Here is a 25,615-nt window from a genome sequence, read left to right on the forward strand (position 1 = left end):
GTTTCCCATTATCACAGTAATGAACCCTCTTCTCCTCTGCAACCACTGCTGTAACAGTTGCTGCAGAGCTGTCAAGTGACTGTCTCTTAAAATAGGAGTAAGATGCTCCTCCACACTGTCACTGTGACAGTGCGGTGGAATTTTAAAGTGATTTCACCACATGATGACATGATGGCCAAATGCTTCCAGCATGACAACTTCTGCCACACGCTGATAAGTGTGTGTGTGTGTGTGTGTTTATATAGCAGTGGGATTTTAAAAACAGAAATGTCTCAGCCTGGTGATGGATCTACTAAATCTCTCATCAATGTGGTGCGATTGTGTCGTGTTTAGATAATTTGCTCTTGATCCCTTCAGTGGGTAGAGGATGATGATGGTTGTGTTTAGTGCCGTTTTTTAATACGGATAAGTGTTAGTGAGATAATTGATGTCTGTGTGTTCACCTCTGTGTGTGTGTGTGTGTGTGTGTGTGTGTGTGTGTGTGTGTGTGAGGAAGATACCCACCAGCCAGTTGGCTGATCTTGTTTATGGCATCGTCAAAGACTAGAAGAGAGGCAGAAAAACATGAGGTCAGGGGAAGAGCTAGAAGGAGAGAAAGTCATGATGCTGCCCTCTGGTGGCTGCATTCAAAGCTCAGTATGGAAAAGTTCAAATGAAAGGTGTGTTTCTTTGTCTCCATACCCTGTGACTCAGTATCCCTGTTGCCATTATTAACCAATTAACTATATATTTCTGTTCTTTGGTGGTGTCCATACTTAGGTAAAATGGCAAAAGAGTGTGAAAATGCATCTGTCAGCAAATCATTAAATAATTAACCTATAGAAGAGGATCTGAAAAAGGACTATTTAGTTCTGCCATCAAGATGTACAAGCTAGAAGTACTACAGAATACCAGCTTCAGTTTATATTTTGCACAAACTTTTACGGGAACATTAAAATGGATTTTCTGCGGAATAAATACAGCCAACAGGTGAGCAAGCGGTCACATGGCAAGAAGTATTTGTATACAGTAGTTGGAAAAACAAAGTTAAAAATTCATTAGTTTACCACAGATACAGTCAGTGTATACATTTGGTTCATATTTTTTTCCTGTCTCCCACTTTTTAATGAGCATCAAGCTCGTTTTCAGTTTATGCTCAGTTAGAAAACCAGCCAGCCGGCAAGTCAGTGAATTACTCCCCTAATTAATCAGCAAGATAAATTAAGACGGACAGATATGTTTACCTTTTCCGGAGATGTCAATTTGGCTCATATCTTTTCCTCTGTCATCACTGATGGTGGCCTTATAAACTCCCGCAGTCTTCTTTGAAAACTGGAGAAGACACAAAAAAGGAAACACATCAAATAGTGTGTAGGGGATATAGGCCACAGATCTGAACACATAATGAGGTCTGTGTGTCCTTGTTTTTGTTTTTGGATACTCCGGGTAGGGCTGGGCGATACGGAGAAAATCAAATATCACGATATCTTTGACCAAATTCCTCAAAATCAATATTGCAACGATATTGTAGTGTTGACTATTGGTGTTTTCACAAAATGTTTACACAATGAGATTTTTGATAAATAATCATCAGTAATGTGGATATAATGACTAAATGGGTAAAGGCAGATAAAAGAACATCTAGAACAGTCTGTAAAGATAAAAAAATGACATCACTTTACTGTAATGCAACCTTTAAAACCAGGAAAAGACAACAGTTATGTCACATTATGATATAATGATGAAGAAGAACTAAGACGATATCTAGTCTCATATCACAATATCGATATAATATCAATATATTGCACATCCATACCTCCGAGAAACACTAAATTGTGTAACTTTGCAGCATGTTTCTATCCAAATCAGTAAAGCCACTACACTATGCTACATCCTGGTATGTGCATGTATAACCATGCATAGAAATAACAGTATTGTACACAGTTTCATAGCATTCAGAAGATTACCAGTACAAAAGTTATATTACCAGTTTAATTGGCAGTTTACAGACTCCTGATCCCAGGTCAGGCTTCACATCGGGGATGATCTCAGTTTCTTCTTTATACCAGGTGAACGCAGATTCCTTCTTCAAGTTAGCAACCTGCCATGAAAAACACAATCGCACATATTATTAAAACATAATTATCATTAAAAAGGGAGAGAGGCTTTTGCTACTTTTATAGCTTCTATATATCAGATCATCAAATCCCAATTAAGTCACAGATGGACCCAGCCCAAAAATTGCCTTTTTGCACTACCCCCATTAATCTGCCTCTAAAAGTCACTTGTGAGTCCCGACTCTAGATGTGTTGCACCTCATCTTTTCCTGCCAACCAGGGCCATTTAACACTTGAAGTGTAACAGGGCCATTAGAGATATTCTGTGTATATATAGTTCCACCTAAGAGAAACCTGTTCAGCAATGCCATTAATGCAGCAGCACCTCAGATTTTATAACTCATTACCAGATGCAAATCCAACAAGTCAGTGATGTGTGGAAAGTTCAGTTTATGTGGTGAGATATCTCAACGTCTGCACTTTGGGCAGTTACTCTCACCCCATCTCACGGATATAAAACCCACTCTTTCCCTCCAGAGAACTTTGGCCTGTAGTAATTTTTAACAAATGTATTGAACCCTAACTTATCACTGACACCAACTACAAATGAATCCTATTTCTGCAAAATGGTTGATGCTTGAAAAGAAAGAAGCTGCTGTGTGTAGTCACAACATTCACTCCACTTAATTCACTGCATATGTCTGTTGTGTTTCCACATTATTCAAAAAGGGACTTGTTTGGGCTAAACTGACAAACAGATTAAACAGATGTTGGCTTCAGATTGCCTCGAGGGATATGAACGATACTTTCATTTCAAAATTGTCTTAATTATGTGCTTCAAGCTAACAAATCCACAACAAAAACTCTGACAGTGTAATTCTGGTTATTTTCAATCTGGACCTTATCATTACACAGCCTCTTCTCAGCCTGCACTTAGCCTCCTAAGAATGGCCAATCAGCGATCCACAAGTCAGACTCCCATTTGTTTGGAGTGTAAATAAATATTCAATAATTATTGAGTGTGGTTGTGTTTACCTTGCAGACCACAGTGACAGAGCAGTCGTCTCCAACCTGAAGTGTCAGGAACTCGCTGAAGTGGGGACCTGTGGAGAGAAAGGCCTTAGTTATGCATACAGTAAGTAGTGTTAAAATTCATAGTGTAAACTATCACTATGGAATTTGCACTTGCACTTACGATAGCTGTTCTATAAATATCTAAATTTGAGACATTGAGTTTTAATGTTCCAACTCCCACTTAAAGTAATACAGGTCTGTTTCTTTCCTGTACACTCATCATCAGATTAGTTGTCTCCCAGGCAACATAGTGGTGAGCTGGTCTCAGGCTACAGAGAGTAAGAGGCTCGTACAAGGTTAAGAGTGGATGATGTTTTGTATGTCTTACCCTCCTTGACTCTGATGTACTCTCTCCTCTGGTATTCGGCCTCAGCCAGCGCTGCTTTGAAAGCTGTGTGCACATACAGATACACATAAACAGAGGATAATTAAAAGATCAAAGTGTTGCCGGTAGTTGCTATAGATTCTGTTTGTGGATTAGCTCACTAATAGTCCTCTGTATGAGAGGGGAATCGTAATTTATGACATCAAGCTCCTTCATTTGAATCTCTGAGTGTCCTTCATACATAACGGCTTCAAACCCACTTTTACATTTATCAACTGAATATATTTCCATAATGTAGTCTCTTATGCTAGCGATGCAATAAGTCAAGCACATATATACTTTATACCACACATGTCTCAACGTGCTGTGTTCAGCCAGCATATTCACTGATTAGTAAGGAGGGAAATAAGGATTTGAAAATGGAAAGTCCTTTTTGCAAATGTTAACTCAACATAGTACAGCAGCAGCTACAATGGAAAATAAAAACTTATTTTGTCATCGCCACAATTGCGTTTGTGGTTTAATATCATTATAAAACCTGGGAGGAAATATGTGTTAATGTCCACTGATCACCGTTCTTTAGGTGGTAGATTGCAGTGTTTCCCCACAGGAATATGTGAGACAGTGGTGGGTGGACCTCGGACCCTCTAGGGGGGCAGTTTGGGAGCAAAATTAAGAGGCTAGATCTGTGAAGAACTTTGTGCTCTGGTAAACAATTTAAACATTGTTTGTATAGATATGAATGGTGATGACGCAGCAAAAAAGTCACACCCACAAAGCATGGTGAACAAGACCGGATCCTCTCTTACCATCTCCAATCAGAACCAGTGAGCTCTGTCCTTTGCCTCCTCCATCTGTGATCTGGCAGGTAAATGTCCCCTCATTTTCCTCAGTGAAATGGTCCATGATGAACTCAATGATACCTGCAGAGGCGTCATGACCCATCTTGTTGGGCTGCAGAAAAATAGTTTTTTTTTTAGTTTGTTGTTGGAAAAAAAAAACATAATACACTCAAAGATAGACTTTGTGAATATGGGTACTTTTTTAGTGTGACTTTATTGTTGCAGCATGCAGCTGACTGAATCATGGTCAGCGTACGTCGAGGAAAGACAGACAATTCTTTCAGCTTGAAGCCAGTATTTTTTTTCCCCATTACCCCCTACTGTGTGTCCATGCCTTAAACTACAGTGCATCTTACAGCAGCTCCAGACAGTTCCTTATTGTTGGCAAAGAATTTGTAGGTGACATTGGCAGAAATCTCTTCAGCCTGCAGCCAGAACCTCATTCTGCCTCTCTCCAAAATCTTATAGGCCAACTCTGATTTCAACGGGATGACTAGAGGAGAGAAGAGGAGAAAGAACAGTTAAGAGTTCAGAAACATTATTGCACTTTTGTTCTAATAACTTAACCAAACTGTTGTTACTATATTAGTGAGAGGAGAGGGACAGGAGGCAATAGAGCAGGGTGAGGTGAATAATGGTTAGGCAGGTGATGCAAAAGCAGGTAAGACTTTTTGGATCAAATAAAAAGAGAAATGTGCTTCTAAAAGAAGAAAGAAATCTGAAAGGTTCAAAGCAAGTCAGAACAAAGAAAAATGAAGGCGTGAAAGGGAGAAACTGATAAATAGAGAGAATGGGTAAAACAGATTAGATGCAGCAGAGAAAAAGTGTGAGAGAGGAGAGATTAAAATGGACAAAGAGAGATTATGAGAGATCGACAGAGTCAGCCAGAGGTACCTACTTGGGTGTCGGATATCATAGCTGAGTGCCAGCATCTTTGCCAACTCTGAAATATAAAGAGACAGCTTATTCATTTCATGCAACCATGGACACAAACAAGCAATTAAAATGCATCTAACACTTTGTACATAGATGTCATTTAATCATGCACTTTTACGAGTACTTCAAGTACCAAGTTAGGTGTAGGAGAAGTCACTGCTGTAATTGTGTTTAATAGGAAGAGGCAGATAAATTCACAAACACTTAAAGACTGAAGCAAATACAGCCATAGGGAAGTCGATATATTATGGCTAATATTATGGCTGGTTATTGGAGCCTTCTCAAGTACCTTTGATAGAAGTGAAAGAAATCAATCCCTGTATACTAGGAGTTTGGAAATTATAGGCTGAAAAAAACTGTAGGCCAAATGGGAAGCAATCAGTGTAAGGCGCACTGAATAATAATAGTATAGCCTAGTAGCATAGTGGTGCAATAGCAGGAAAATATTGTGAAATTTCCTGACAGAAAGTCCTTTGCCATGAAGACGTGGTTTTAAAACACACACACACACATACTGCCCCAAGCTTGGATAAATCAATGTGCTCTGCTAGTATTCATCAGATGTGTAATGAAATTGTTTGTTGCCTACATGCCAGTGTGATCGTTTTAAGCACCATCTCATTGCTTTCATCTTTATTTCATCCTACACATCGCCTCAGTTCTTCGACAAACAGTGTGGTTTTGATGTGTCGATGTTGCGGTACAGCTGTTCAATGATCAAGGCATGAAAGATATTTGCACGCACTACTTTAACAGATGGAGGAAACAAATATTAAATATCATATATAATGCTGACGAGATGATGAAGATGTAGCGAGAACAACCCTGTTTTGTTTTTTGAATTCCGCTGGAGTGCCTCGCAGACATTTGAGAAATCCCAGAACTGGTCTTTCATCTCTCACAGCGGGGGACCTTTGGTTTGAATAAAGCTTTTTTCTGAAGACTCTGCCGGATCTGTAAACAGGCTTCTCACCTCTCAATAGTAAAAGTATCAATCTGACACTTGCCAGACAAGGCACCAGGGCTCTCCACCTTGATGAGATATATGTTTTGTCAAGATAACGAAGTAACAGGAAGACGCGAAGACAATAAAAGGACTCTTATACTTTAGCCGGAGATCAAGTCAAGAGAAGGGACTGCACATACACTCCTTTTCTCTTCCTCCCCGTGTCTGTCACACATGCCGACATGCACACACCCTCTTTCTTTTCTCTCATACCTCTGACGGAGCCGAGATAAAACAGCGGCAAGACACTGTTATAAATCTGAGAGTGTATTCCTGAGTTGACTTAACATTGGCATATTCCCTGTTTTAGCCAAGTCTGAATTAATGTGAATTAAGCTGTCCAATCATTCAGTAAGTCAGTTAATATTACTCTGAGGAATAATTAATTCCTAAAGAATGGACTAACTGATATTTGTACGATATGAAATGGATGAATTACTGGTAATATATTCTGCATAGTGTGGCCACACTGCCATCTATTGACTATGGATAGTGAAAAATGTGTGTATATATTTAGTGTGTAATCAAATCAGTGTTTAGCCTCTGTGTTGCTACAAGTAGTATGAGAAATCATCTTGACAGATCAGTCAGGAATGTCATGTTGAATGATCGTGATTTTAACATAAATTATAGGTAATAATGTGTATCGAATAAAATATATAAAAACAGCAGTTCTCACTCCCGTATGATCATTCAATTAATTGCCCATAGTGATTTACTGAAGTAAGTGACTTTTTGCGCCTGAAACTCAAAATTGACTTCACTTGAGTCCGGAAGACCCGCCACCCAGGTAAAAGTTCCAAACAAAGGAATTAATATTCATTAGAGGTTTCGGTGGGGAGGGTCTTCTCCACGCCCAAACCTCCTCTTGTTTTGGCCGACTTCCGTCCCTCAGGCTGGTCCTCATCTTGAGCTCATGAAACTTTGTTTTGATTTCATCTTAGTTCTCTTAGACATCTTTCTTTAATTTTCCTTTGTTCCTCGTCTAAAGTACGCGCACAATTTAACTTTTTCTAAACAAGCCTCAGAGTATCTCAGTGTCCAACTGAAGAGTTGTTTCCTGTCTTTTTACCACAAAGCGTTGCGTTTCTCTCTGGTATTTTCCCTTTGAAGCCTGTGATCCGGCCGACAGAGTTACTCGAGCCTAGCCGAAGACGTTAGTGTAGCCAGAGTTGTCGCATGAGGGCTTCTGGTCAACCACACCAGTGACTCCTCCGCCAAGACCACTGTCATCGGCCCTGAAGTGAAACCACACAATGTCTTGGTAGGTCCCGCTGACGGGACCTTATTAGCTGGGAGCATAACCGGCAGCTGGGGCGCCATCACAGTGTAGTCCTAAATTAAGGTGGCGATACACTGGATCTGTACAGTATGTGAAGTTGACGGATTCTATTAATTTTCTATGGATAGCAGGAGCGGCGTGTTGCATAATGGACAAGGTTCGGCGAGTTGACTGACCATTCGCCATATCTGAATTTGCATAATCACGACTTCACCTCAACTTTATGCAAATGAGCTCCATCCATCGCAACGCACCAAGCTCGCGAAAGTCTGATCTAACTGTCAAACTAGGCAGCGCTGATCAAATATGAATCAATATTGTGTTACGGTAATTCGTATTTCTCGCCTCAAATGTTTCAGAAACATCTTGTAGTGTACTGTTTAGCTGTAAAATTAGATAGATAGTTTGTGACCCGGCCGCCATGTTGAAAACAGTCAAGCCTAAACCAAGCACCGCCCACCAACTGGGGCAAACCCGCCCTAATTGGACCGTTTTGGGTTCTGCCACATCTTTCCGTTTGTTTTGATTTGGTGTATCTCCACCACTACAGACAGGCAGGCCAGGCTACATCTCCTGGCAGCCGCGCCAGTGGACTCATCACTGCACGTTTGGGAAGTCAGCTGAAACGGTCTCATCTCTGCAACTACACTTCAACAAACTTCCACTTCTTTCATGTGATGAGAGTTGATGTCGAAAAAGATAAATACCTTGAGCATTTGATTGCCTCTAGCTTCACCGTCGCTGTTTTTGATAACTAAATCGTATGCTTCACATCACTATAACCCACTGAGTTAAGGTTTATCCCACCATTTAAGAAGTTTTACTCTCTTGTTTGATTATTGTCTTCATCATGCACGCATTACTAATGCTTCACTTATTCCTGTGTTAGTAGGCACCCAGCTATAAATCAATGTCCTCATTTATCAGCAAGAAGTTGTCTGTATTTGTTCTTTGGAGCAGAAGACGGAGGTCCCTGTATCGAAAATAATTCCAATTCCTGCTTATTAGACTGATTCATTTGCTTTATTCATTTTCCTTTGAATGAAGTGGTTCCCCCAAACTTTAACAAGTGTAAAACTTTAATTATGAAAGTAATCATACTGCTACAAAATAATAGCAACAATTAAAATTACAGTATGTCAACAGGAATAAATAATTGTATATATATATATAATAATAATAATAATAATAATAATAATAATATCTAATATATGCTAATTCTTAGTATTGGATTTCTGAACATTTTGAAAGCTAGAGTTTGGCTGGGTGGTTAAGCACCAGATCCACATTAACAAAAAGATTGGTAAATCCTACCTTCAGCGGAGATTGTGTGGCTGGATGACACTCCCTCTGTGTTGGTGACAGAAACGGAGTACGTCCCAAAGTCCTCTTTATCTGCATGCTTAAAGATCAGCTTAGAACTAAAATGCATGACAGGCAAGAGACAGACAGATAGATGATGCACATTTAAGATTTCATAATGCATTTTTACAGTATCCAACTGTTCACATGTGTACATACAAATATTTGAGTGTGTGTGCGTGTGGTCTTACCTACTGCCTTCGGTCTTAATCACCTCTCCTTTTGAGAATTCTGTAATTTCTTTATAATCCTTCTTCCAGATGAACTGAGAGTCCTCGCTTATTTGGCAGGACTCGAATGACAGAACAATGTCACCTGACTTCTCATCCACAAAGCAAGATACCTCCTGGGAGCCTTGAATACACAGAGAAAAACACACATAAACATAAAGTGATCTTTTTTAAATACACCCATTTCAGTCTCCAAAAAAGGCAACTGTCTGCTCCACACCCCTCTCCCCTCTTGCCTCCAGCACTTTCAAAAAGAGTTCCAATTTAAGAAAAAGCCATGTGTTGTCATGTCGCGTCTTTTCAAAGAGATTAAATTGATTGACCTACTGTTTGTGAATAAATGTTACCTTCCAGAGACTTGGCGGTCACAGGGTCAGAGGCCATTGAGGCCATACCCACTCCTGCAGCGTTGACCGAACGCACTCGTACCACGTAGCTAGTTCCCGTCTCCAGACCTGTTACCTAGGAAACAAACAGACAACCTAATGTTGGTGAAGGGAGTACAGCTATGATATTTTTTGACAGGTACAATAACTGACATTAACGTAATCTTGCAGTATGTTTTTCCACAACATCAGAAACTGTTGGAGATTTCTGAGGTAACTTATTTGGCAGATAGTGTCAGCAGTAGTAAACTCTGAGATCCAGCAGCTACTGCAGCTGATATCTGCTAAATGCATTGTTATATACTAGCACCCAGACCCATTGTGTTTTGGTAATAAATTAATCAACATCATATTTATTCACTCATAATTAATCTGTCCTGTTTTGCAACCAATATTTTATTAGGCCAGTAAATATTCTTTGCATTACACGGTAATCAAATACATATAAAGTTGATAAGTTGACTGACTTTCTAGTATCACATATCAAATAAGTCACAATTGCTTCTGCTTTTCAGTCTAAAATGTCCATCTACCTTCTTAGCTTGAGTTAAGATATACTTTTAACAGCTTTGTTCAGCCAGTACCTGTTTACTTTATCCACTAGGTGTCAGTGTCACACAGTTTAATATAAGTGTATCACTGCATCATACAATAGGGTGAATAAAATACTGGCTGGCACAGAAGGCTCAAATGTAATGTATGAACGTTTGAAAATAATATCATAGCTAACAGGAGCCAATAGACAATTTTGAAGGGACAAACAAAAGAGAGGAGCACAGTACTGATCATGTTATTATTATTATTATACAATATAGCATCAGGAGCACAATGCACGACAATTGTAACATGTTTCAGCAGTGCTGACATTATTAACACCAGCATCCACTTTCTCCAGAATAATATTTTACACAGTTAAATTACATACAAACACTTTGCAACAAATGAAGATGAAGAACAACTAAAACTAATTAAAACAGTTATTGCATAACTTAAGGGTTGCAATTAACGATTATTTTCATTATCGTTAAATCTGTCGATCTAAATCTGGTTAGTCATAATGTTGGAAAATAATGAAAAATGGCCATCACAATTTCCTAAAGCCCAAGCTGACCAACAGCCCTAAAAATACTAAGTTTACAATCATAGAAGACTGAAAAATTAAGGTATTATTGCTTTTGAAAAAGATAAACAATTTAATGGAATGTCAATTAATAAATGAATCAACTTATTATTTCTGCTCTATGTAACGTTTATGTCAGATGTCAGATAAATAATCATATTGGTAACCCGCAAATAAATTAACCATAAACCATGTTAAAGGACCAATATGTAATATATTTACCGTAATAAATCATAAAATGACCATTATGTCATCAGAGATTATGCTAAAAAAAATGCTAAATTGAAATACTGGCTTCTCTGACAATAATGCTACAGCCAGTATGTTCTCCTTTGAAATTTTTATTTTAAAAAGCTACTGTCAATGCTACATGTTGTTCCTTTAAAGATGCTCTCACCTTGAGGAAGCGGTGACTGGTAGCTTTCTCATTGGCTGTGGTCCAGTCAGAAGAGCCCTTCTTGGCGTACTCAACATGATAACCTGTGATTGGTCCAGAGCCAATATAGACAGGCTTTTTCCACTCAACCAACAATGAATTATCTCTCACTTCACCGAAAGTCAGGTCATAGGCAGGGCCTAAAGGACACACAGAATGAGAGGAGAAGAGACACAGAACCACATTTCAATTTGTATTTACGGACATTTCAATGACAACATTCACTCTCTTCCTCACAATCCTCAGGCTATTTGGTAGACATGAGTATGATTGCCATAATTGCCATGTAGGCTTCATGTATTTTGGGCAAGTTTCAAAGTTTGACGATGACGGTGACCAAGTCAGTCCGAGTCAGTCATTTACTAACCAGGCTCCGGCATAGTCCAGGCCTCACAGCTGAAGTCGGCTGAATGTTTGGCAGCTGGTCCGAGGCCAGCCAGGTTGGCTGCATACACCTGGAACTGATAGACTGCTCCCTCCGTCAAGCTTTCCACCTGTCAATAAAATGTTACCATGGTTACTAACATGCCAGCCATCATTGTCCTAAACAATAGCGGAAAGTTGTAGTGAATGAGTGCTTGGTTATTCAGTAATCCAAACTGACCCAGATATTTTACTGACCTAGAATTTAACTACAGTTAAAAAAAGTATGTATGTGTGTGACTTAAGCTTTGTTGTTGTATCAGAGAACAACCAACTGTAGTACTTGTATCCAATTTAAGCTGAAATTGTTGTTCCCTCTTCGGTTTGTTTTGATGCTTTAACAAAAGACATTATTGTACCTTATAAAGTCTTTCTGCGACTGATGGGATGTGAACCTCCCTCCACATGGTTGTTCCACTGCGTCTTTTGTCCACATAATACTCCTTGATGTTTGCTCCTCCAGAGTGAAGAGGCTTCTTCCAGTTCAGAACCATTGAATGGCCGTCACAGTTCAGCATTGCAATGTCGTAAGGAGCAGAGGGGTTGGCTGAAAGGGCAGTACTGAATATTAATACTTATAATTACAATAATAATACTTCACTACCATGAAAATGATCATCACAGTCCAACAGCGAGACATTACAAAGCAGATAATCAGTCACTATCATCAGTAATAACAATGATGAAAAATGTGCCAATACTGACTGAGGGCAGCTTTAACAGTCAGAGGTGCGGACTCCTGGGATTCATCACTAAGACCCAGCTCATTGATGGCCTGGACACGGAACACGTAGGTTTCTCCTGTAGTCAGACCGCTAACCACAAACCTGCAGAAACAGAGGCACATGCATGAGTCTCGCTTTTGTACGCTTTTACAAAAAGTTTGGTTTGGTTGAAAACATACTTGGCGTTCTTGCGAGGTTTGTGATTGGCCGAGGTCCAGTCCTTGGACCCCTTCACACACTGGTCGATGTAGTAGCCAATCAGATTGTTGGGTTCCTTTGGAGGAGCCCACTGGATGAGGACAGAGGTGTCTGTTTCCCTGGTAGAAATCACCTGACCGGGAGCAGATGGCACACCTGAAGACAACAAAAAAAAAAGCAAGTGTAAAAGATTTTCAATAAGTGATCAAAATGACAATTGATAATCATAAACACAATGTAAACACAGTTTAAGTGTGGATATATTCCACTGTTGTAGAATTCTGTGTAATAATGGAAAGACGTGGACAGAAACAGACCTTTGAGTTGCAGGGTTTCGATGGTTCCAGTCGGTTCTGATGGCTCACTGGCTCCGTGGATATTGGCAGACAAAGCTCTAAACTTATATTCTTTTCCCTCTGTCAGGTCAAAGACGGCATAACGGGGAGATCGAATAGGAACCTGAGTGTTAACACGCTGCCAAGCACCACTGTCTGCCATGCACTGTGGAGAGAGAGAGAGAGAAAGCATGCCTGCTGTTACTATACATCCTCACACATAATGATGGACAGGTGTTGTAAATTAGCGTTTCGCTATAAACACTCAGCACAGTGCATCTAGTTCTTGTGCATAACAATAAGTTATAACTCTAATGCTACTGTGAAGTCCATATCGAATAAACTAAACCTTGATTTATTGCAGATCTTCAGTAATTGTTTAGATTAATCTAATCAGTTCACAGTAGTCTGATCGAGCAGTTGATCAGAAAACTGCATATCTTCATTGCATAGGAAAACATCACATATTCTACAGAAGTGAAGAATAGTAGTGTATACTGTCATGTACAGAATTGGGTGTGTGTTTGTTTCTTTGACACCAAAATTGAGGTGTTTAACACAAAAGGCAGCTTTAGAAATGTCATTAATATTGTTAGACTAAATATAACAGTGTACAGAAAAGTATATGTTATCATCCACACATGTAATGCACTAATTCAAACTATTCTAACGTGCCTCTGATTAAGCTATCCTGTTTTTTTGCTCCACCCCTAGACTTCCAAGGAGAAAGAGGACTCCCCAAACACAACGGCAGCCTTTTATATCTTGATTTCGAACTACATTGCACCTTTACTGGATTAGGGAGGGGCTTTCAAACATACAGAACATGCATTCTTCCACTACCTGCAAGGTAGGGTACAGTGTAAAGTGTAGTACTCAAAGCACCACTAGTGATAGTGTGACATTGTTTACCTTTTCCAAGTAGTACCACATGGGAGCACTGCTGGAATATGCAGGGGCTTTCCAGCTCAGAACAACGTATGTCCTGTCAGTTTCTGAGGCAAACATTCCTGATGGAGCACCTGGCGGCTTTCCCTCAGCTACACAGGAACACACACACACACAGATGATAAAGTACACATATACACCTGCACTGTGAGACACCCACTGTTTTCCTCCTACTCTGTAAAGAATTATACTAGAAGGATATTATAATAATGCATATAGATATTTGTCAATTTCAGTAAAAACTCACCTTCAACTTCATCATGGTAAGACACAACATCCAGTTTTCCTCCAAGTTTTTTGGCTACAGGAAGATAAGGAAAATAACTTTGTCACCAATCTGCTTTATGTTCATGTTGAATTTACAGTGCTTCATTTATTGTTCATTTGGTAAAATCGTTTGTTCAGCTAGAGATTCGGATTAACGTTTATCAAATCAGCACACTGGAAGGCAAATATTAATGTTCATCACATTATATAATCAAATTATATGTCCGTTTTTGATCAATGATGACAGAAGGACCAGTCATTTGCAACTGACCAAGGAAGGGCACATCATTCAAACATCAACCAAACTTTGTATAACAAACCTTAAATGTAGCAGAGTCCAATAAAGCAGTTTGAAGTCAAGCGAAATTATCAGACATGCAATACATGCAGTATGCCTTGTAAAATGAACTCTAAAAACAGACAAACTAAAAATGTGAGCTACCTGAATTTACAATGAGTAGAATGTAATCTCAATTGTAATCATCTACAGTCAGTCCATCCAATCATATCAAAACAGCAGCGACATTTGGCATGTCAGCGACTACAGGACACCTTTCTTCAAGTCTTCAAATGATGTAATATAAAAGGCAGGGATGACATTTCTCTATACTGATCCAGTAGTTAAACCCACCATGGAGCCTCTCAAATTCAGTGGGGTCCAGTGCGGCGATAGGATCAGACATGCGGGATGCTTTGCTGATTCCGTGTGAGTTGACTGCTCGGACTCTGAAGTAGTAGGCGTGTCCCTCAAACAGCCCAGACACTGGGTATTTACAAATCTTTATGGGGTGATCATTGCACTGGGTCCAGTTTTCAGTTCCAACCTCACATCTACAAAATGAAAATCAGGAAAATTAATGGAGAAGTACAGCAAAATAGATCAGTGTAGAGAAAAAGGAAGGATTATCTGTACTGCACCTAAAGACAATAACCCTTTCACTTATACAGATAGTCAAGCAAACTCTATGTGATGACTTACAGTAATCAGTCTTTATGTTGGTCAATTTATCTATTTATGGTGTTTATATCAGTAACTCCTACTTGTCCACAAAGTATCCCAGGATTGGTCCCTCTGTGGTGGTATTTGGGGGCTTCCATGACACAATGACATAGTCCCTATTGGCATCGTGGATCTTGATGTCCATAGGAGCACCAGGTGCACCAGGGACTGGGGGAGGACCATCTACACAGGAAGTGACACAGTGACATTTTAATAATCATGTCATAATAAGTAAGTAATACATATTTAAAGTTACTACAAGGAACTTTTAACTGGTATTGAAACAGTCTCAATTTAATACAGATGCCTCTATATGACGCACATAAGCAAACGAGACCATCAGCAAGAATACTGGCTATTTCTATATGGTTATTCTTTATGCCTCAGGTCCGACACCCTGCAAAATCAGATGACGATTTACGTCACGAAGGTTCACCAGAAACCTTCAGCTCAGACTCCAGCCGTCTTCGACCTGCAATTTGGAGGAGAGCTCCGCGCCCGGCAACAGCAGCTCCTCCTCTTTTTTTAAAGGGAATCTGGTGCTCAGAAATACTACTGCTTTTGTCCAGAGGGACCGCCAAAATCAACACAAAATTAAAATTCCTCGTAGGAGCTTTAAATAAGTATAGTAACAGAGTTCTGTAAAATCTGTTGCATCATGTTAACAAAAAAACAATAAATAAAAACCCAGTATGATCCTCTGTTACCGGAGACAGAGACAAATGCACTGTGTTCTGCGGTGCCTCCTTTAGTGACCATGCGTATTGTGTAGAGGCCTTCATCATCTTTGAAGAGGTTCGGAATAGTCAAGGTGGTGACTCCTCTGCCAGTGTCGATCTTCACCCATTTAGAGTCAACCAAACGCGTGTCTGAAGATGAGACAAGATCATGAATTCAGTGTCCCTTCTTGCATAAATCTTAGAAACCTCCATTCTTAATTGATGTAGAAATATGTTCCTATAAATTATACATGAGGTTTGACTGCATATAGTGATGTTGAATTCAAAATTTGCTTTTATCCCACATAGTACCTTTTTATGTAATGTCTACAGACACATAGCGGATTAAACTACTCATGAATTGGGGGTTTATACCGCTAGAGTCTATTTAACTACTTTCACTATAATTAATTAGCAAGGAAAATAGTGTCCGTAACATATTCCCATTTTTCCACTGCTGTGCCTCTGGCTGCATGTCAGCTAGATTGGGTCTGGTAGTCGTGGTGGCAGGCAGTATATATTACCCGCAATTAAAGTGTAATTACTTTGTCATAAAAGGCTACTTTATAACACTTACCATCTCTATACCACTGTGCCTCAGGCTGCAGGTTGGCCAGGTTGGGGTTCAGGGTCATGGTAGCAGTCAGACTGGCAGATTCTCCCTCAGTGGCAAACACTGGCCCAAACTTCTCCAGAAAAGTAATGACGATTTTAGTGTAAGTGATCTTGGGAAGCATGGCAGCTGAGAGATTTAGGAAAAGAAGAAACGGAGAATGAGAGAGGGATGGGATGGGTGGTAACAGCTTGTTGCTTCACACACTACTTTGAAAAAAGAGACATATTTTATAGCCTAGTAATGGCACTGATCTTGTCATACATGGACATATTTAGAGGTAATTATGATGCTTACCTGTGAAAGGCAACCAAGCATATGAACAGGACTCCTCCTCCTGCCTGAACCCTACATGATTAAAAAACAAACATACCAAAAGTTCATCATTGTTAGCAGCAGCCAGTTGTAATAATAAAGGCTAAGAAATTGGTGAACAAGCAAACAGATGGTAACAGATGGCAGTAATAGAAAACTGACAGCCTGAAGTGTGCAGTTATAGATCAGACTGCCTCAGTTAAATGTGATGACAAATGGGTTGTTTACAAATTATACAGTTATTTGTGAATTGAACACTAGAGATGTTAGAAATGTTATTGATATAACTGAAATTAAGTAACGCTCATCTCTGCCAGAGTTTACCATTACATTTATTGTGTTCAAATAATAGATGTACTTACTCTTGACAATGACGGAGGCCTGACTAGAGGCCTGTCCATGGCTATTACAAGCCACAACAGTGTACTGGGCGGTATCATCAGTTGAGCATCTATATATACACACAATAAAACACAAGTTTCCAGGTCAACATACCTATAAGGATTCCCATAGACTCTCATGATCAAAATATTTGGCAGCCTACAGATGTGTAAATGACACCATGAGTCAGGGTTTTATCCACGTAAGGTTCTTAGTCACCTTATATCAAGCCCTGGATATTTCTGTGAGCCTTTCGTTATGTTTACAGTCATCTGTAAAAACATGAAAAAATGCCTACATACCGGATGTACTGTATATCCACAAGGATCTGCTCCAACAGGACTAACCACTGAAGCAGTGCCATTGGGGATTTGCTTTTACAAGGTGTGTGAAACTAATGCACCAAATGAGCAATAATTTCCCACATGAATATATTATGTTGCCAGGGATAATCAGCAGCCGAGCGGGCACAGTAAAGATTGAGAAAAGCCCCGTTCGCACATACAGGTCGTACAGTACAGCATTGCCGGGTTGGATAGATGCTTGGACAAGACTTGGCATTAGACATCTGGAGACAGTGCCACAAAGCTGTGACAGAATCCTGTCTTCTTTGTGAAAAGATGGCAACGCTTTTCAGTCAGAATTGGTTCAATTTCAAGGACATTTTCACAAATATGCTTATTTTACAAGCAGCAAAATGCATGCTGTGATCGAGTTGCGGGATGTAGTACATCATCTTCTGTGTCTCTTTGCATGATTTACATGCTTCCTCTAAATCATATTTACATGAGATGTTGCTGCTTTTGTTCTCTCTAGAGCCATATGGCCACAGATGTTTTACAATCTTAGCAAGCCCCAAGCAAATGGCAGAAGCTTCTGATCGAGACAATCTGCATTTACAGGCTTGTTGGAGAGATGTAGAGAGAAAGACTAAGCGGTACAAGAGGGCTGCTACAGTGGTCAAAGTCATGTGTTGGTCTCACTGTCACTGCATGCCATGCATTTATGACTTTAAGATCAACCTCAACCTCTGACATTAATCTACTTGTTTCAATCTCTCTTTTATCCTTCTGTGTCTTCCTCTTTCTGTCCCTCTATGTATGTCTGATGCTCTTCTCACCAACCTCATATTACACCAGTGTCAGCTAACATGGGAATTTCAACCCGTGCAGAATGCGTAGGCTGGTGTGGTCATAAGGAGATGACTCTGACATTATTGGCGGAAGTGAATACTGCGAGTTGCAGCAGAGAGCTGAGGGCAGGCAGCAAATGTATTCTTATTTTGACTCAATATAACAGCATTCAGTAAATCTTTCAAATGCACAGAAATGTTTACACTGGTGCAACTATGTGTGTGGGTTGGGGTGTGGGTGTGGGGGGATAAAGGGTGTACAGGAATGTCGTGGTGTAAGGATCTTGGACTGAGAAGTTGAGGGGTAGGGATTCTGCATTTTCTCTGTCTGTCATGAGCCAGGCTTAAAATTACAACAAGCTGCTGGTAATTTGTAATTCAAAAGAAATGTATCCTCTAATGTCCCCCAGCCTATTTTTAAAACAGTTCAAACTTTCACCTAAAACACACAGCATTCAGTGTAAATGGTAATCTATCTAACAGTCTTGTGAGTTTTAGACCACTTAGGAGGGTGTTAAGGAGGGGTTGAGGAGTATTTTTCTACAAGGAGTAATGGCTGTTGGCTGAACTATGTGTAAGTAACAGACGGAAGGAGCTAAAGGTGACTGGATCCAAGGAGAGAGTGATGACTGAAAGAATCCTGGAGGATCACGTAGCACCGAGGTCAGCACTCGCAACAGCTGAGCTTCCTAAGGCTGAAGGGACAGGAGTCAGTCAGCTGACTCTGACGTTATTACTGTAGTTTGAATTTGTGTGGCGACTCTAATGGGACTGACGTATTGATGATTCAATACGTAGTCTTGGGACGAGGTGATAAGCCATTCAGTGGCCCAAGTGGCATGAAAAGGTGCGAGAATAGCAGTGAGATATGAATTACAAACCCAGTAAATGGACAAGATTAGTTAAAGATTTTTCTTTAGTACGAAACACAGTTTCTCACAAAAATCAATTAAAGCTTAACAACACATGAAACACATTTCTTATCATATGAACCATTTGTCAAACCTTTGTTCAAAATGTTTAAATGTGTCTAAATGTTCTAAATGTCTAAATGCTTGTAGTCTTCTTTGTATTCTCCTGTATTGGTGCTTTGCTTCCTTTAATAGTGCATTGTAGTGCCACAACTCTTCCTGCTCTCTGCAGTCAGTACAAATGTTTATCATGTTCTCTGTAAGCTTCTGCGTGCAACCTTCATAAATGATATGTGCAATACATAATGCAACTCAATAGCATCTTTCATTACACCTTTTCTGCCTAAAAAACATCCTTAATTTTCAAACTCCATATCTGCACTTTATAATGCAGGTTTTCTCTTAAGTATTTGAATTTTAATTTTACAAACCACTCCACAAATGACCTTTTAAATAATCTTAAAATCTGTGTTTTTTGACTTATTGCACCTTGGGATTTCCAGAGAATGGATTCCACCTCTGGATTCAATCAGGTACGATCCACAGGACAGGCACAGGATCGCATCATCTTTATACCTGAAATAGAGGAAAATTACTGCTCACCAGCATCAAGACATGTAGAAACATAATAGACAACATTTTTAGCAGCAATTTTCGTAATATCACTATTAAGATCTACTATCATATAAATGTCATATCTAAAAGAAGAAAAGAAAGACAGATGCAAGGCCAACCTATCCTCGTGTTTTGTCAGTTTTAGTATTAAATGACCATATTTAAAAAAACAAAACAGGTTTTTAGTTCTTACTCACCATTTTACATTGGGCATGGGGAAGCCCTCAACAGTACAGAAGAGTTTGATTGAAGTGTTTTCATACACGGTGTGGGATCTCAGTCTGACCAGGAACTTTGGTCCCCTGACCATAGGCCCCTCATGCACATATTTGTCCAGCATCTTTGCACTTATCTAGACATGGAAACAAGAATACCAATGGATATTAAGAAAATCAATAATAAACACATCTTACTCACACAATCTCCATATTGCCTTATTATCCTATTACTATAATACATCATATTATAATGAATAAACATTAATAAATTCCATATATAAACATTTTTAAAACAATGTGATTCAACTACTATTGTCTCAATATGAGCTTAGTACAGTTTATATACAAGTCTGGGTAGGGAAAGTCCATAGAGTCTTACCATTTCCTGGATGTGAGCATGTGTTTTGTGCACATATCTTTCCTCCGCCGCCTCAGAACTAAAGACAAACAGTAAGTCAGTTTGATAACAATAAATGTTTTCCATGTACACAGGCTGAGAATTTAGTAAATTCTTAAAAATACATGTGATTTTGAACATGTACCTACTGTTAAAAATATTAAACATTTACAGTGACTGGTTTTTCAAAACAATAACTATGTGTGTGAAAAATGCCTTGTGCTGTTGACGGTGTATGAGGCTTCAACAAAGTAGCTTTAGTGCTGTGCGTAAGTTTGTTTTGATATGTGAAACAGGCTGTATGCAGTTGCCAGTGCTTGTAATTGGATTTCACATTGTTTCTTATGGTTTTAAATGGAGGTTATCCATTACAACCAAAGTTCTATGAGCAAAGATGGGGACCTCTAGCAAGCTCTGCAGGCCAGCTCACTTTCCTCTGTTGAGCAGTGCACCAAAATGTTCTATCTAATCAGTAGAGTCAATCAGTGCTAATTCACAACTCCCACCTAGTTGCTGGAACATGGTCTGTTGTGCCTGTGGCTACTGTATTAGGTTTACAAATTAGATTTATTTTTCACACAGGTTTTTTTCCCCCTCTGGCAAGCGTTAAAATCTTAAGGAAGTGAAGCCGGATCCTTTTAATCCCTGCCATGACACCAAATAAGAAAAAAGGTTGCGAACTTGGTTCGTGCAAAGAATGCAGGACTCCTTCCAAGACCTTTCCATAGTAGAGACAGAGAAATAAAGCCTTCCTGACTGAGCGTGACCTTACACAACAGGCTATCAACACACACTCACCTACAGTATGACTCTTCTGCGAGGGGGGAAGAGACACCAACTAAACGAAAATCTCATAGGAAGGCTCACGTGGTTGACATCAGAAAGCCTTTAGCACCCAAAAGAGAAGCTTTTTTAAAAGAGGGTACATTATAAGATTTCACCTTACTGTGTTCAAGACATGGCAGTCTGAGCTGCAGAGAGTCATTAGCTTTAGATGTGGTTATTACTGTCTGCCTGTGCATCATTGGGCACGGAAAATATGATCAGGCCTCCAGAATCTCTAAAAATAAATATTTAACTGACAAATTTTATATTGCTTTCATTTGTAAGCCGAGCCTCCTGGACAACAACAACTGTTTGGAGAGCCATTTTTGTCATGAACCATTGTTGCTGGCACAAAGGACAAATGATTAATCACAACATCCTCCCTGTTTTTTTGCTGCTATACACAATCTCTTTGCGCATAGCCAAATCCCATATTCAGCAGGCCATGATGCCACTGAAGGCCAAAACCCACGAGAGGCTGCCCCAGAGCTGGCAACAGGCCTGTTGCCTGAGAGCGGGAGATTGTCGGCAGGAGAGACACAGCCAGCAGTGGGAACCTCTGAATCTATGCCTTTCATCACTATTGTCCATAAAGCCTTTAGGCCTGATGTCATTCCACCACTGCCACCGCAAAATGAGTGCTGGCATCAACAGAGGAAGCAGTTGGTGTGGGGACCACTGCGGTGAGAGCGAGGCTAGAGGGGCTATGTTGCATATTAAGAGAGGGAGATGACCAAAAGTAATGTCTTGTGTTGCAAGTGGATGCCAGGATGGGGTATGACGACCATTGTGGGTTCGCCGAAATTGGCGAAACAAGTGGGCTGATATGCAAATTTTAGTGTGCTGCTCTGTGAAGGAGAGTGCAACCTATGTGAAAAAAAAACAGACTTCATATGCTTTGCCATCTACACAACTAGGAAAGATCATATTGGGAGCAGAAGAAAAAAATATCCTCTCTTGTGGTTGTTCATTAGTTAACTTATATTTGATCAACAAATCAGTCAATCAGTGTTCACGTTTCACACACAAGCTGTATACTTACGTCCTTGGAAATAAAAGACAAGAGAATCGGTTAGGGAAATAAGCTCTATACGAGCACTACATGAGTAAAAAGAATTCAACACTTGCCATTGAGCACTTTGTTAAATGAGAATAACTTGATGAGTTTAACAAAGGTCAGTGGTGTGCTGGTTAGCTGCTTATAAGTAAAAATTAAAAAAGAAGCAAGAAGAAGTGAGCGGTAGCAAGAAGATTTTAAAGTGGTAATGATAGACATGAAAGACAGCACACAGAAACAAACACATACCTCAATACTCGACATAGTTACCAATCACAGCAGCGCTAAACAGCTGCAGAATGTGACAGAAAATCTGTTAGCAACATATTTTTTTACCCCATGGTGTTGGACTCATCAGCCAGTTTGTTAGATTTAAATTTGGGGATTTTTGGACTGTTTTTCTACGTTATACAGCTTTTATGTCAAAAAAGTTATACATGAAATCTGACATCACACTCTATATCAAACCTTTCCTGTTGTGTTTTGTATTGAATCTATGGAAAAGGTATCAGACTTTTGCTGCTTGACAGTTTAGACAGCCACTATTCAGCATGAGAAAAATACCAAAATTTAAATTATCTTCATTTAGCCAATAACGATCAATATTTTTTTTTTTTTTAAATGCTTTGATCAGCTCTGATATGGATTTAGAGGATGAGCTTGGAAACATCCATGTGAAAACAATTTTCAAGTTTAGCTTGGCCAGCTCAGGGTTAGTTTGGTCATGATGTTAGTTTAATGTTAGGCCAGGTTAGCCTTACTATATGTTAATCTAGTCAAAGCTTACCACTGTTCCAATACTACTGTTAGCATAAAGCTTTTGTTATAATTAGCATTAACATGTACCTGCTGTATTCTTTAACCACATATTTGCTGTGTTTGTGGTGGTATTCTTGGTTGTAATTCCCACGTTTCATCCACGCTGACATGGTGACACTGTAGATACTGACCTGTTGGACCAGCAACACACACACAGACTGACATGGTAACAAAGTACAGAAGATCCTCACAAATCAGAACAGCAACACAGTGACACCAACATACACAAAAACAAGGGCTACCAACCCTAAAGGTCAAAGTGAATTCAGGAAGTAGATGCAGTCAAGGATGCTGTCATAAAGACAAATGTAAATGTTGTCTTCCTCTCTATTAATGACTTGGTGCTCCCCTGCAAAAAGAAAAGCCCTCCTGGAATTTGGACACATGGAGTTGGCAACACTGTCACACACAAACACAGCCGTCTTACTGACAAGGTGACACTATATTGATTTAAAGACGCCAACACAGACACACATGTACACATAAATAAACAGAAGGCATGGATGTGGGCTATTGTTGGACCAGTAATGTATATGAACAGTAACTGACGGTATGCAGCTGCACCAAAGACAACCATTTGACAGCTCCAAATTCAGCACGAGCAGTTGTTTATTTATTACAGTTTGTCAGTGGTGGACTGTGAATACCGTTATTTTCCACTTTGAAGACAAGTGAATTAAACAATACTAAATTAAACACAAAACTTAGTGTGAACTCTGTAGAATAACGGCTCTTATCATACCAACTTTGTATTATTCACATATCCTGCACAAGCAACAAGACTGAGTCGTAACATGACATGAATACAACACTGAAAGACACTGCAACACATGTATCACTAACAGTCAAGTTGCTGTGTGTCTGACATAAACACGTTTTACAGTACACACAACAAAGCAAGAGCATAACTTTGTCTTACATCATGCAGTCATAGTGGCGTAGGAACACAATTGCCTTACATCACCTAAGAAAGTCCTCAGAGACGAGAAATAAGGTCAGATGAAACGTGAAGCGATTCTCCCTACCCAACCTCACCCTGGTAGCTACTGAGACATGCTCCACTGGCAAAGATATTCCTGTTTCCGCACCTCTGAAACCCACCCTCGCCCCAGCATGTTTCATTTACTTCAAATGCCCCAAAACTGCCAATCAAGCAGCCAGTCAATCACATAGATGACATCATAATGCCCTAACCCTTAAAGGCCATAACAATAGTTAAATTCCTGGTTAAATCATGTGGTTGTGCATTCACTTCACCCTACTCAAGGATCAGTAAAACAGCTAAAGTCCCTATTGTTCCTTGTGAGTAAGTAAAGTTAAGCTATGTAGCACCATCTAGCAGCAAAATCAAAGCAACAGATATAGGAAGACACTGTGCTACAGCATTAAACTCAACTGCCATCAGGCAGGTTTTCACTGCAGGCAGGTTATATTCTAGTCCCATCAGTCCTCTGCCTCCGTCAGTCCAGCCAATACTGTAACAGCACAAATTCCTGCCAAATGACACCCGAGCCTTTCCCTCTGTAACACTAAACCTCTAAAATTCTCAACCAAAATCTCTGAAGAGTTGGTTTTTGGATACAAACACTTGCTCATTAGTGGCAATTGTAATACAATGGACTAATAATAGCTCATTTGTATTGTAAGTGCCTTAATTTAAGATCAAATAAAGTCTACACTGTATGAGTCCCAGAACTACGCACCAGCAATTTGTGCACTGAAGCAACAGTCCCAAGGGTCCCAACCAAATTTGACTCTCCAATGGGAGTCCATTTTAACCAATTAAGAGTCTAACTATAAACACACAGAAACCTGCTGTCCTATCTCAAACAAGGCAATTATCCTCAAAACAGTGGTTAACTCATATATTCAGATTGAATTTCAGCCTATCTTTCATAATTCATATATCCTATCATTCATCAAGTATAATCAGCCCTGGTTAGGGGCCATGCAACACCTCCTGGTCGTGCCCTAATCTGCTCTCTAAGCCTCCACCCCACTGATCCCACCTGCTACACTTGGGTTTGAAACAAAAGCAGATTAAAAAGCTAAGGATACAGAGGAGATGGAAACAAAAATTATAGTTTTCTTACCCCTTGAGATTTCCTTTGCAGCGACCTTGGTTGTCAGCCTGAATCCACCGGGAGTCAGCCTAAACCAAGCACCAGGCCAACAAAACCAGCACCCGTCTCCTACCGGCCCCCACTTGCTTCTCCCTGAGGCCTTAAAAGGAAAGAGAGCTGCCTATATATAACCAGTATCCTTCAAGACTCAGGGCCACTAGAACCAGTCAACTATTTGATTAACAGAGTTTGCTCATTAACGTTTTAGTGGTTTGCCCAATTGCTGGTTTCTGGGATGTTAGCTCAACAACTGATGCTAAACAGCTGGTTATTCAAGTATACCAGTTGATCTAGACAATGCAGAGGATCTGTTATGGGGGCAGAGCCACACATGTTCAAGCGGCATATTTAGCTCTACAGAATATGGTGAGCTTATTCAAGAAGTCCCTTTATTTTCTTCCATACCACAATGGCATAGTTGTTGAATAATAAAACATACTTTAAACAGAATTACAGAGCTTATAGAGCATGCACCTTCAAACTCTGAAAATCCATTTTAAATTCAATGTGCAATATATATTATAACAGCCTGTAAATGGGTGTTTCACACATACATTTA

The 25,615-nt window shown here is 39.7% G+C and overlaps 1 protein-coding gene across 2 annotated transcripts in view; it reads right to left on the bottom strand.

Annotated features, from left to right (window-relative positions):
- Positions 1 to 25,175, bottom strand: part of myom2b (myomesin 2b) — a 35,670-nt gene extending 10,495 nt beyond the window's left edge. Inside the window, exons 1-30 of one of the 2 annotated variants that reach the window (XM_037754430.1) lie at positions 25,027 to 25,175; positions 22,961 to 23,064; positions 20,215 to 20,272; positions 19,815 to 19,969; positions 19,492 to 19,578; positions 16,941 to 17,029; positions 16,561 to 16,611; positions 16,228 to 16,392; positions 15,639 to 15,800; positions 14,973 to 15,114; positions 14,563 to 14,762; positions 13,912 to 13,965; positions 13,629 to 13,756; positions 12,699 to 12,882; positions 12,363 to 12,537; positions 12,164 to 12,285; positions 11,818 to 12,005; positions 11,403 to 11,529; positions 10,997 to 11,175; positions 9,441 to 9,555; positions 9,055 to 9,217; positions 8,816 to 8,922; positions 5,176 to 5,220; positions 4,634 to 4,770; positions 4,245 to 4,389; positions 3,439 to 3,501; positions 3,072 to 3,139; positions 1,967 to 2,080; positions 1,224 to 1,311; positions 505 to 543 (exon numbers count right to left, since the gene is read on the bottom strand). In XM_037754430.1, the coding sequence (XP_037610358.1) occupies positions 505 to 543; positions 1,224 to 1,311; positions 1,967 to 2,080; positions 3,072 to 3,139; positions 3,439 to 3,501; positions 4,245 to 4,389; positions 4,634 to 4,770; positions 5,176 to 5,220; positions 8,816 to 8,922; positions 9,055 to 9,217; positions 9,441 to 9,555; positions 10,997 to 11,175; positions 11,403 to 11,529; positions 11,818 to 12,005; positions 12,164 to 12,285; positions 12,363 to 12,537; positions 12,699 to 12,882; positions 13,629 to 13,756; positions 13,912 to 13,965; positions 14,563 to 14,762; positions 14,973 to 15,114; positions 15,639 to 15,800; positions 16,228 to 16,392; positions 16,561 to 16,611; positions 16,941 to 17,029; positions 19,492 to 19,578; positions 19,815 to 19,969; positions 20,215 to 20,272; positions 22,961 to 23,043 (3,433 nt within the window). In that variant the 5' untranslated portion in view covers positions 23,044 to 23,064; positions 25,027 to 25,175. The remainder of the gene's footprint in view (positions 1 to 504; positions 544 to 1,223; positions 1,312 to 1,966; positions 2,081 to 3,071; positions 3,140 to 3,438; positions 3,502 to 4,244; positions 4,390 to 4,633; positions 4,771 to 5,175; positions 5,221 to 8,815; positions 8,923 to 9,054; positions 9,218 to 9,440; positions 9,556 to 10,996; positions 11,176 to 11,402; positions 11,530 to 11,817; positions 12,006 to 12,163; positions 12,286 to 12,362; positions 12,538 to 12,698; positions 12,883 to 13,628; positions 13,757 to 13,911; positions 13,966 to 14,562; positions 14,763 to 14,972; positions 15,115 to 15,638; positions 15,801 to 16,227; positions 16,393 to 16,560; positions 16,612 to 16,940; positions 17,030 to 19,491; positions 19,579 to 19,814; positions 19,970 to 20,214; positions 20,273 to 22,960; positions 23,065 to 25,026) is intronic. The other variant, XM_037754438.1, reaches the window with a different exon arrangement.
- Positions 25,176 to 25,615: the final 440 nt, after the last annotated feature.

The sequence above is a fragment of the Sebastes umbrosus genome, chromosome 2 (genome assembly GCF_015220745.1).
Source record: "Sebastes umbrosus isolate fSebUmb1 chromosome 2, fSebUmb1.pri, whole genome shotgun sequence".
Lineage (NCBI taxonomy): Eukaryota > Metazoa > Chordata > Actinopteri > Perciformes > Sebastidae > Sebastes > Sebastes umbrosus.